At 42.3% G+C, this 12,342-nt stretch overlaps 1 protein-coding gene across 1 annotated transcript in view; it reads left to right on the top strand.

The window, feature by feature from the left end:
- LOC127437171 (synaptotagmin-9-like) overlaps window positions 1-12,342 on the top strand; it is a 51,864-nt gene that overhangs the window by 24,784 nt on the left and 14,738 nt on the right. Inside the window, exon 4 of the mRNA XM_051691917.1 lies at window positions 12,059-12,179. Coding sequence (XP_051547877.1) covers window positions 12,059-12,179 — 121 coding nt within the window. The remainder of the gene's footprint in view (window positions 1-12,058; window positions 12,180-12,342) is intronic.

Raw genomic sequence — 12,342 nt, 5'->3', positions numbered from 1 at the left:
GGATACAAAGTCTCGTTCCCTCCATCAGCGAACGGAGGTTACACAAGTAACCATGATATTCCCTATCTGTCACTCACTCAACGTTGTGTCGATGTAGTGACACTAGGGGTCCCTATACGAAACGCCACAATTGGCTGAACTGTGTTATGTGAACTGGCGGTGTGTGGTGGGCAGACTACTGTGTGCCTCATAGCCAGCACACCAGGTCGACACGTAACCTCCCCCAACATAGTTATGAGTGTCGAACGGCCCTTTTTGGGGACAAGTCGACTACCCAAGAGATAGAGACAGGCTTAACCCAGTCGTGGCCTCTTTTCCCCTTCTCTTTTTTCCACTCCCTAAAAAATAAGGGGGATTATCCGACTAGGCCGCCAGGTCTAGTCAGGGGGTGTCCCTCCCAAGCGGAAGACACAGCGGAGACCACACCTCGCCCAAAGAGAGGGGGGGTATTTAAGTGGAAGGATACGTCACATGGTCTTTCCAACCATGTGGAGAGTCTTCAAGGTAGATCATGCCCAATGGGGGAGGAGTTACTACAAACACGGAGACAGGGGCAGAGGGGCTCTGCCCAAGGAAGATGCAGTTTGCCAACAGGGAAACGAATTAGCGGAAGATATATTTCTCATGGGGTTAGCCTTACAGGGAACCGCCACATGCGGAGCACCTACTCCAGAACAGGACTCTTAGCACGTGTACTGGGCCAGCAGCGAATCTCTCTGAAAACTCGACTGCCACAGGGCTCAGAGGAAGTCAACCAGGGAACAAACTTGTGAACACTACTGGGAATTACTGGAACACATCTTCAGCTCAAAAGGAGGTGGAAGGCGCTACGTGCCACTACCTGGGACGGACCTCCACCTCCACTCGGAGGTTGTAAAACCTTGCAAAGGTGTTGGGTGTTGCCCAGCCCGCTGCTCTACAAATGTCTGTTAGAGAGGCACCTCTGGTCAGGGCCCAGGAAGCCGCTACACCCCTGGTAGAATGGGCTCGTAGCCCTACCGGGGGCGGCATGTCCTGGGCGAGATATACCATAGTTATGGCGTCAATGAGCCAGTGGGTGATCCTCTGTTTGGAGACAGCTCTTCCATTCCACTGTGCACCAAAGCAGACAAAGACCTGCTCAGAGATTCTAAAGCTCTGCGTGCGATCCAAATAGATGCGTAAAGCGCGCACCGGACACAGCAACGACAGGGCTGGGTCTGCCTCCTCATGGGGCAGCACTTGCAGGTTCACCACCTGGTCCCTAAAAGGGGTGGTGGGAACCTTGGGCACATAGCCCGGTCGGGGTCTCAGGATCACGTGAGAGTAACCCGGACCGAACTCCAGGCACATTTCGCTGACAGAGAACACTTGCAGGTCACCTACCCTCTTGATGGAAGTGAGAGCAGTCAGGAGGGCAGTGTTCAAGGAGAGTGCCTTAAGCTCGGCTGACTGCAAAGGCTCAAAGGGGGCTCTCTGTAGACCCTGAAGAACTACAGAGAGGTCCCACGAGGGAACGAGGTGCGGTCTGGAGGGATTCAGCCTCCTGGCGCCTCTTAGGAGTCTGATGATCAGGTCATGCTTCCCTAAGGACTTACCATTGACTGTATCGTGGTGTGCTGCTATGGCGGCAACGTACACCTTCATGGTGGAAGGGGACAGCCTCCCTTCCAACCTCTCCTGCAAGAAGGAAAGCACTGATCCGACTGCGCATCTCTGGGGGTCTTCGCATCGGGAAGTACACCACTTAGCGAACAGATGCCACTTAAAGGCATACAGGCACCTCGTAGAGGGGGCCCTAGCCTGATTGATCGTGTCTACCACCGCATGTGGTAGACCGCTTAGGTCTTCCACGTCCCGTCCAGGGGCCAGACATGGAGATTCAATAGGTCTGGTCGCGGGTGCCAGAGGGTGCCCTGTCCCTGAGAAAGAAGGTCCTTCCTCAGGGGAATTCACCAGGTGGGAGCTGTTGTGAGGAGCATGAGGTCCGAGAACCATGTCTGGGTGGGCCAGTAGGGTGCTACCAGGATGACCTGCTCCCCGTCCTCCCTGACCTTGCACAGAGTCTGTGCAAGCAGGCTCACTGGGGGAAACGCATATTTGCGTAGGCCAGGGGGCCAACTGTGTGCCAGCGCGTCTATGCCGAGGGGAGCCTCGGTGAGGGCGTACCAGAGCGGGCAGTGGGAGGATTCTTGGGAGGCGAACAGGTCCACCTGTGCCCATCCGAATTGACTCCAAATCAGCTGGACCACCTGAAGGTGGAGTCTCCATTCTCCCCTGAGGGTAACCTGCCATGACAGTGTGTCCGCTGTAGTGTTGAGGTTGCCCGGGATGTGAGTGGCTCGCAGCGACTTGAAGTGCTGCTGACTCCAGAGGAGGAGACGGCGGGTGAGTTGTGACATACAAAGAAAGCGCAGACCGCCTTGGCGGTTGACATATGCTACCGTTGCCATGTTGTCTGTCCGAACTAACACGTGCTTGCCCTGGATCAATGGCTGGAAACTCCGCAGGGCTAGCGGAATTGCTAACAACTCGAGGCAGTTGATGTGCCAATGCAGTCGCGGACCTGTCCAGAGGCCGGCGGCTGCGTGCCCGTTGCAAACAGCGCCCCAGCCCGTTTTGGAGGCGTCTGTCGTAACCACGACGTGCCTGGAGACCAGTTCTAGAGGGACACCTGCCTGTAGAAACAAGAGGTCGGTCCAAGGGCTGAAAAGACGGTGACAGACCGGCGTGATGACCACGCGATGTGTCCCGTGGCGCCATGCCCATCTCGGGACTCGAGTCTGGAGCCAGTGCTGAAGCGGCATCATATGCATCAACCCGAGCGGGGTGGCCACCGCCAAGGATGCCATATGCCCCAGGAGCCTCTGAAAAAGTTTCAGTGGAACCGCTGTTTTCTGTTTGAACGCCTTCAAACAGGCCAGCACCGACTGGGCGTGCTCGTTCGTAAGGCGCACCGTCAAGGAGACTGAGTCCGACTCCAAACCGAGAAAAGAGATGCTCTGAACCGGGAGGAGCTTGCTCTTTTCCCAGTTGACCCAAAGCCCTAGTCAGCTGAGGTGTGAGAGCACCAGGTTTCTGTGTGCGCACAACATGTCTCGAGAGTGAGCTAGGATTAGCCAGTCATCGAGATAGCTGAGAATGTGAATGCCCACCTCCCTTAACGGGGCAAGGGCAGCCTCTGTGACCTTCATGAAGATGCGAGGAGACAAGGACAGGCCAAAAGGGAGGACTTTGTACTGATACGCCTGACCCTCGAATGCAAACCACAGGAAGGGTCTGTGTCGAGGAAGGATCGAGACGTGGAAGTATGCATCCTTCAGGTCTACCGCCGCGAACCAATCTTGATGCCGGACACTCGCCAGAATGCGTTTTTGCGTCAGCATCTTGAACAGGAGTCTGTGTAAGGCCCGGTTCAGTACTCGCAGGTCCAAGATTGGCCGCAACCCACCGCCTTTATTCGGTACGATGAAGTAGGGGCTGTAAAACCCTTTCTTCATCTCGGCTGGAGGGACAGGTTCTATCGTGCCCTTCCGTAGGAGGGTAGCGTTCTCCGCGCCAAGGTGAAGTGAATACCGCTGAACTTGGGCGGGTGCCTGGAGAAATGAATCGCGTTGCCGAGTCGGACGGTCCGGATCAGCCAACACGATGGATTGGAAAGTGCGAGCCACGCGTCCAAGTTCCGCACAAGGGGGACCAAGGGGACAACGTCATCGGACGTACCGGCAGGTGGGGCGGAGCTCAAGGTGCCACACCATGTCGTGGCCATGCTGAGTCTAGGGACATCGAAGCACTTACCTGACTCCTTGTGACCACCCCCGGAACAGCCTGGGATGGGGGAGGAAGAGGCCTGTCCTCGTAACCCGAGGAAACTGCCACATTGGGGGCGGCTGTGTGCCACAGCTGGGCACTCGGGGCGGAAAGGCCACCGCTGGAAGGTAGCTGGGACATTCCCACAGTTCGGTGATATTTCGGCTTTGAAACTTTTGACAAATAAAACATTATTTTACAAGTATCTTTATGTTTAATCATTAAAGGGACACTTTAAAGATTTATTAGTCAAACTGGTCAAGCTAAATGACAAAAAAAAATAATAATTCAGATGTCCATCCAGTTAAATATTTGGGGTCAGGGTGGAACATAATTTGATGGACATTAATTGGATAAATTAGCCATTACATGATCTGTGAATGATATCTAGTAAACATATTTGTAAACATATATTGATGATTTTATTTCTGTTAACAATTATATGAAATTTTTAAATTACATTAATTTTCCATTTATTTTCCCATATAGGGATAGACATGTTATGCTTGACCACATATGACTAACACCACAAAATAAAGTAACAAACTTCAAATAACTCAAAATAATTGCTGAATGGCAGATGACCACCTCCAGTATGTGTGATGTCATTTAATAACATTTATCTTCAATTAAAGGTCATAGTATCTTGACATAACAGAGTGGACAATAAATCAGGAGACACACACACACACACACACACACACACACACAAAAAAAACAAAAAAAACAAAATCCACTATCACCACAAATTAATAAATCAAGCGTAGTGTTAGTTAGGCAGGTTATGTGAGTCAAGGTCACAATCAGCTGACGCTCAGCTGAACATGGCGTCTACCAATACAATTCAGACTCTTATCAGAGCGGTTCTATTTAACTCCTCCTATTAATTTCTTAGCTGCCTTTCCATTGCATGGATGCACGCTGCACTTAACACCCTTCTCCATCCCCAGCTCCACCTCTTGTATGGCAGCTTTGCTTTTAGTTTTCTTTACATTGCTCTTATGTTCTGCACTTTAAGACTACAGTTGTTTGCCAGGTATGGAATTTCTCGCTTTATTGTGTTAGTGCGCCTTGTTCTTGATTTATCAACTTGATATACAGTACTTGAAGTTCTTTAAGTGTCCATTTAATCTATCATGCAATGTTTATGTGTCTATTTAATCTATTATGCAAATGAAGTATTGTACCACATTGCAAAATGTATTAAATTATTTAATATTTCACTTTTAGGTCCACAGCAGTGTGTGATATTGAAAAATTTCATAATTGTTTTGCCAAACCTATTCAAATTGTAATTGGGCGAAATTAAACGATATAAATATCACAACTTGTACTGGGGACTTAAATGTCACCGAACTGTAAGAAATGACCGAACTGCCAATGTCAGCAATAAACAGCAAGGCAGCTCAATGTGTGTTGCTTGTTATATTGTTCTTCATTAAACAACAGTATAAATGTGTGTTGTCCATGTGATATAATCACCATTAAATTGATGGCTTATGCTTTTTTGGCTCCCATTACAGGCTCATTATGATAAGATGTAGAATATGGCTTGCATTTTTAGTTTGCAATACTGTATGAACATCTCTAATAAAAAAGAAGAAAAAAAAAACTGCAAATTGTGACTATTTTCAGAAGTGATAATTAGACAGAAGGTTTCTGCTTGAGCGTAAAGAGTGGAAAGCAAAGTGCAAGAACGGGATTCCCTTGAGGTGAAACACTTGTCTGAACACACATCTATTCCCATACATCTTTTAGCATTATATTAAGTCCTTATTGAATGTCAAAGCCCATTTCAGTGCTTTATATTTCTTAAAGAGGCCAAATTCTATAGCATTTTAGTTTTCCTTGCCATCCACAACTGTCTGTATTCAAGGTTTCTTGCACTTAAATCAAGGAAATTGGTACTTTAATTCACCAAAGTGGCATTCAACTGATCACAAAGTATAGTCAGGACATTACTGATGTAAAAAACAGCACCATCACTATTTGATCAAATCTAGACAGGCCCCATTTCCAGCAGCCATCACTCCAACACTTTATCCTTGAGTAATCATGATAAATTGCTAATTTGTTACTAGAAAATCACTTGCCATTATATCAAACACAGTTGAAAGCTATTTGGTTCATTAAATGAAGCTTACCATTGTCTTTGAGTTTGTTTTTGAGTTGCCACAGTATGCAATAGACTGGCATGTCTTAAGGTCAATATTAGGTCAAAAATGTCAAAAAAGAAGCAGCTTTCTCTAGAAACTCGTCAGTCAATCGTTGTTTTGTGGAATGAAGGCTATACAATGCTTGAAATTGCCAAAAAAACTGAAGATTTCATACAAAGGTGTCCACTACAGTTTTCAAAGACAAAGGACAACTGGCTCTAACAAGCACAGAAAGAGATGTGGAAGGCCAGATGTACAACTAAACAAGAGGATAAGTCTCTAGTTTGAGAAACAGATGCCTAACATGTCTCTAGTTTGTGAAACAGATGCCTCACATGTCCTCAGCTGACAGCTTCATTGAATTCTACCCACTCAACACCAGTTTCATGTACAACAGTAAAGAGAAGACTCAGGGGTGCAGGCCTTATGGGAAGAATTGCAAAGAAAAAAACACTTTTGAAACAGAAAAACAAAAAGAAAAGGTCAGAGTGGGCAAAAAACACAGACATTGGACAACAGATAATTGAAAAAGAGTGTGATGGATCTTAAACCCATTGAGTTTTGTGGGATCGGCTAGACTGTAAGGTGCATGAGAAGTGCCCGACAAGTGCTACAGGAAGCGTGGGGTGTCATTGCTGCACGTGGAGGACTTTTTGATGAGAACTTTTTGAAGTAGTTTAAGAAGTTCTGAACATTTTTTTCAAATTTTAATAGCAATTTTTCATGTTATTAATGTCCTGACTATACATTGTGATCAGCTGAATGCCACTTTGATGAATTAAAGTACCAATTTCTTTCCATAAGAGCAAAATCTGTACATCATTCCAAACTTTTGGCCGCCATTGATATTTAAGCAATAGTACACGAGCAAGAGTGCGATATGGCCCTACATCAGCACTGTACTGATTTAGGGCCATACAGCACGATATAGGGTGATATTGCTTATATACAGGGCCGTAGCTAATGGTGTGAAAGGTGTTTACAATTCTAGGGGCCCACAGGTCCAGGGGGGCCCACAACAAATGTTAAACTGTATTTTTTTTTTTAAATGAAAGTGGCCCAGACTAATATACAGTCAGGAGGCCCAGAAGTCCTTGCTACAGCCCTGCTTATATACAACAGTTCAATGATCAAGTAAATTGAAAAAAATTAGCAGAAACTGAGTATGGTCACAAAAAACACATTTGTGCATGGAACTACTTTATTACGCAATGGATCAGAATGTGCCATTGCTGGTTCAAACCAAATGATGCATCCAAGCCTCTTAAAAACATCACTTCAGAACTACTAGTATCACAGCTTGGGCTGTCTCTAACATGTTATTGGAGAAACAAGGATGTGTGTGTGTGTGTGTCTGTGTGTGTGTGTGTGTGTGTGTCTGTGTGTGAGAGAGAGAGAGATAGAGAGAGAGATGGAGCGTGTGCGATCACCTGTTGATGATGCTGTAGTCTGTTAGTTAGCTTTCTGAAGATAATGTCATTTTGGTGAAATGCATCCTATTTTCTCAGTGGAAAAATAGCCATCCAAGTTGGGGTATTCCTCCCTATTTTGTGGTAGCCGGTGTGAAAGAGTCTTTCACTATAGAAACCGCAATGTCCTCCATCATTTTGTCCCCTCCAATGTGGAAATTCTGGTTAGAGGTAAGTGCCTTGAGTTTGTGTAATTAATCAGTCTGTTGTGTCAGCTGTGATGAGCCTTAATGCTGAAATTGTTAGTTTTAAGCCGTTTAAAGCTATTTCCTAGCTTTAGTAGTCTAGTAATAATAAGAGCGATCACGGAGTGCTGTTGAATATAAACACTGAGTGACGCTGACTCAATTCACATCACCAACTGGCTCATATTACACACAAAAATGGTCTTTTGCCTCCACCTGCTGGCTAAAATACGTAATATCACAAAATTTAATGTAAAGAGACAGATGGCTCTTAACACATCTGCACTGCTCTTACACTTTAGTTTAGAACGGCAAGAACACAAGCTGAGTGATACACACAGTGAAGCATCTGAGTGCTGATGGTGTGAGAGCCCTGCAACAGATGTCATGGCCCCCACAAAGCCCCCCACTGAACATCAAGTCAGTCTGGGATTACATAAAGAGACAAAAGCAATTGAGACAGCCTAAATAGATAGAAGAATTGTGGTGAATTCTCCAAGAAGCTTGGAACATCCTATCTGCCAACAACCAAGAAAAACTGTGTCCAGGTGTACCTAGGAGAATTGGTGCTGTTTTAAATGTAATTTAAATTTACATTTTGCACAGTACTGTATATATATATATATATATATATATATATATATATATATATATATATATATATATATATATATATATATATATATATATATATATACAGTGTTGGGGAGTAATGGAATACATGTAACTGAATTACGTATTTAAAAAGCAAAATATAAGTAACTGTATTCCACTACAGTTACAATTTAAATCATTGGTATTTAGAATACAGTTACATTCCAAAAGTATTTTGATTGCTTAAGAGATTACTTTGCATTTTATTGTTATTTGTTTCATTTAATATTTAGTTCTTTCAGATGGAAAACATTTATACATATAAATGGTGCGATCCATTTGAACAGTGGTGAAACACTTTCTTATGATGTGTTACATTCATACGAGCAGACAGAGAAGTAAGTTTGGAGCAGAAGAAATAGAAATAAACCTTGTATAAACTGTCAGCTTTACGCTAAGCTAAAATGCTATTTCTAGCCATTTTACATGCACGTTACCAGGCACGATCATATTTTTTTATCAAGAAAATTCACGTTGGATCATAATTTCTTTTTTTCTAGTAAGACCTTTGATATTAGGGGAAAAATCATATTCTTGATAATTTTTGTATTGTTTTCCTGTAAAAATATCGAAAAATTCTTAAAACAAGATCAATTTGATTGATCTTGTTTTAGAAACAACACTGCATAAGATATTTAGGTTTTTCAGAGAATGTATTTTTAACATGTGTGTTTTGTTTTACTGTACTGGCAGAGTTTTATAGTCAAAACAAGTGAAAAAATCTACCAGTGCTGAAGAAGTAATCCAAAGAATTTAGAATACGTTACTGACCTTGAGGAAACTAACGGAATACGTTACAAATTACATTTTACAGCATGTATTCTGTAATCTGTATTGGAATAAATTTCAAAAGTAACCTTCCCAACCCTGTATATATATATCCTCCTGAGACCTGAGCGTGACTGCTGTGTGCATTTTCAATTTCCCTACACTTGATTTGTAACTAGTAGCACCTTATAAACATGCAACAAAAACAAAAATAGTATATAATAATAATAATTTATAAAATATATATAAAAAATATTTTTATAAAAATAATTTTCCTAAACATTTATGTCCACATATGGACAGTGGGACTAAGTTGTAAAATAATACCAAGCTATAGAAAGTCATGTCTGCCAAACAAACTTGTCCAAAGTTCATCTGCAGCCTGAAACTGAACTTTTGGTCGGAAGTTTGGAGTGAATGCACTTGGCTGTATAGGAAAGCTATAGGATGCTCCTTTGCTCCCTATTTAGTGAATGATTAAACCTCCAGTGTGCTGTCTGTCTACACTGGTCTAACAGTTTGAAATGCACCTTATTTTCATCCTAACTCCATATAAAGCCTCTGAAAGCAACATTTTTCAGCTTTTTGGATTGATTCTCAGTGTGATATTGCACAGTAAATGTAGGATTTCTAAGGAAAAATAGTATTAAAATACACATTAGTGCACATTGTGTTTAGCAGCGTTGCATTTCGCGATAAATCGCTTACATCTTAAATATGGCATATCGGATGAAACTAGAGATTCTAGTCTTTTGACACAAACAGGTTTCAATGTACAAACTTAATTTGGTTTCTTACCAGATTAAGTTTTGTTGGCATTTCTCCCAAAGACAAACTCCTCTGTGATCAGTTCCATGATGTTTTGTCACATGACTCCATACATTGAAAGTTTAACCCTTTACTGTATAGCAAAGCCAAAATACAACATCCACGCATGTGTACAAGGGGTCACACGAGGATACATATACAGTCTATATACTATATATAATAGGGGTGTAACGGTTCTCTGTAAAAAAATGAACTGTATGGTTCGCCACCCACGGTTCGGTAAGCATTTGCACCGCGGTTCATCTCAAGTTTAATGACACATCTGGATCATACAGTTCGGCAAAGAAAATAAAGCATCAAATAGACATGCGCAGTTATAACCTCCGCTAATGCACCCGTATCCCTCTGTAGACACGCTCTGCCCGTTTCACGTGGGTCAACTTTCAACAGAGAGAAGCTGTCCTATTAACTGTAAGCAGGGGCGTAGATTCCAACCCCCCCCAACCCCCCCCCCCCCCCCCATAATCAAAACAAGCAAGTATAACCCCCCACCCATTATTTAAACCATTATCAATGGAAACATGCAAATGCTTCATGCTGTACCCCCCCCCCCCCCCTTGACTGTAAGTATGTTAAATCAGATGATGACATCACAGTTCTGCATGTGTTAATGTGTAGTTGAAAATGGCAAGCTGAGAAAACAAGCCGGAAGATAGAGAAGCCCCAGCGTCATTCAAGTCTCCTGTCTGGGACCTTTTTCTTTTTGTAGTCAATCACAACAGTGATGGTCACACAACCTTTACAAAACAGGCACTGTTTGCAGACAATCCTCGACGTGAGTGACGTATACTGGTAATACATCGATGTTTGATTATTTATTTACGCCGACATCACCCTAGGATAAATAGCGCACGGTGCACACTGAGCTGCAGGTGAGCCTGAAACTGCACACAGACACACTCCCTTCTGTCTTTAAGGAGCTCAGTGCTTGTTAGGACAGACATATAACAATAACTAAAGCGCTTGGAGTGTTCATTGCCAAAGTTATGTTGCCCTACTACTCCGTTGATGAAGATGTGGGATTTCCGTATATGATTAAAACACTCGTGTTGCATTACGACATCCCTTCTGGCATCCATTTTAACAGCAAGGTTTTCCTTCTGTAGTGATGTACAGCTTCCGAATGTTGAATAAATGTTCAGTTGAGTATGAAATGCACTTTATGTTGATGCATGTAGCATAAATGCAGGTATTAAGTTAAATGTTGAGTTAATAATTAGAGAAAAACACTGGTTTTATTTATTAATACTGTAGTAGCCATATATTAACCATGGTTTTACTATTAATATTGTAGTAGCCATGACTAAATTAACAATGATTGCTGTCACCATTGATTTCTTGGCAGAAATCATAGTTTTGATACAATTAACCATTGTTTTACAATAGTAATACTGTAATTTCCATATAGTAACCTTGATTTTACTATAGTATTGTAACCATGACAGTAACCATGTTAATTTTGTGGTTACTATGATTTTACTACAAATATCATGGTTAAACTATGATTACTGTTGTAAAACCATGGTGATTTGTAGTGAGTGCAAATCTCTTAAAGTGTCTGTTACCAAATGGAATATTTTACTTTGGATTTGGCAGTAATATTTTTTTTTTTCTGAACATAACAAATACCGAACCATACTGAAACAGTGACCCTAAGACCGTGATACAAACCGAACCATCAGAAATTTGAACCGTTACACCCCTAGTATATAATATATAAATACAGTATATATACTTATGTTTTATACTGTATATATAGAAATCTTTATGATATCTATATGTAAATTACCTAATTTATGATTTACTTTTAAGTGTGTAATTTCTGTGCCACTAGAGTGTCACCAAATGGAATTAAAGAAAATACTGACTGTTTTCGAACAGTCCCCCGTCTGCCTGTCTCTGAATATTAAGCTAGGAGAAGATTTGTATTATTATTATTATTATTATTATTATTATTATTATTATTATTACACACTTTAAATTAATAGAAGCAGCTGTAATGCCCAAAAAGCAATTTCTACACGAGTCGTATCCAAGTGAATGATTGCTCATAAAATTCACCACACTGCCATGGAATGAAGAAATGAATACACATTTCTCATGTCCAGATATTCAAGGAAACTTTGGTAAATGCTATTTAATGCACTGAATTAACTATTATAATATGTCATTTGAAAGTATCTTGTTTCTTTTTGGCTGTGTGTCTTAGGATAATGTGGATCTGGGAGATCTGATGTTTTCTCTTTGTTATTTGCCAACTGCTGGGCGACTGACCATAACGATAATTAAAGCCAGAAATCTTAAAGCCATGGACATCACAGGAGCGTCTGGTAGGCTCCTCACCGCTTTCACCTCGAAATGACTTATTGTCCCTGCAGTAATGATTTTGTGCATCATCATGGCATGTTAAAACATAGCGCCACCCTGGGCTCTGTAAAAGAATGTTGATTTCATCGACTAAACACTTGAGAATATGGCAGGGGATTTTTAATG

The sequence above is a fragment of the Myxocyprinus asiaticus genome, chromosome 48, assembly GCF_019703515.2.
Source record: "Myxocyprinus asiaticus isolate MX2 ecotype Aquarium Trade chromosome 48, UBuf_Myxa_2, whole genome shotgun sequence".
In the NCBI taxonomy this organism is placed as follows: domain Eukaryota; kingdom Metazoa; phylum Chordata; class Actinopteri; order Cypriniformes; family Catostomidae; genus Myxocyprinus; species Myxocyprinus asiaticus.
The sequence above is the reverse complement of the archived record's forward strand: the minus strand, read 5'-3'. Positions and strand labels throughout refer to the sequence as shown.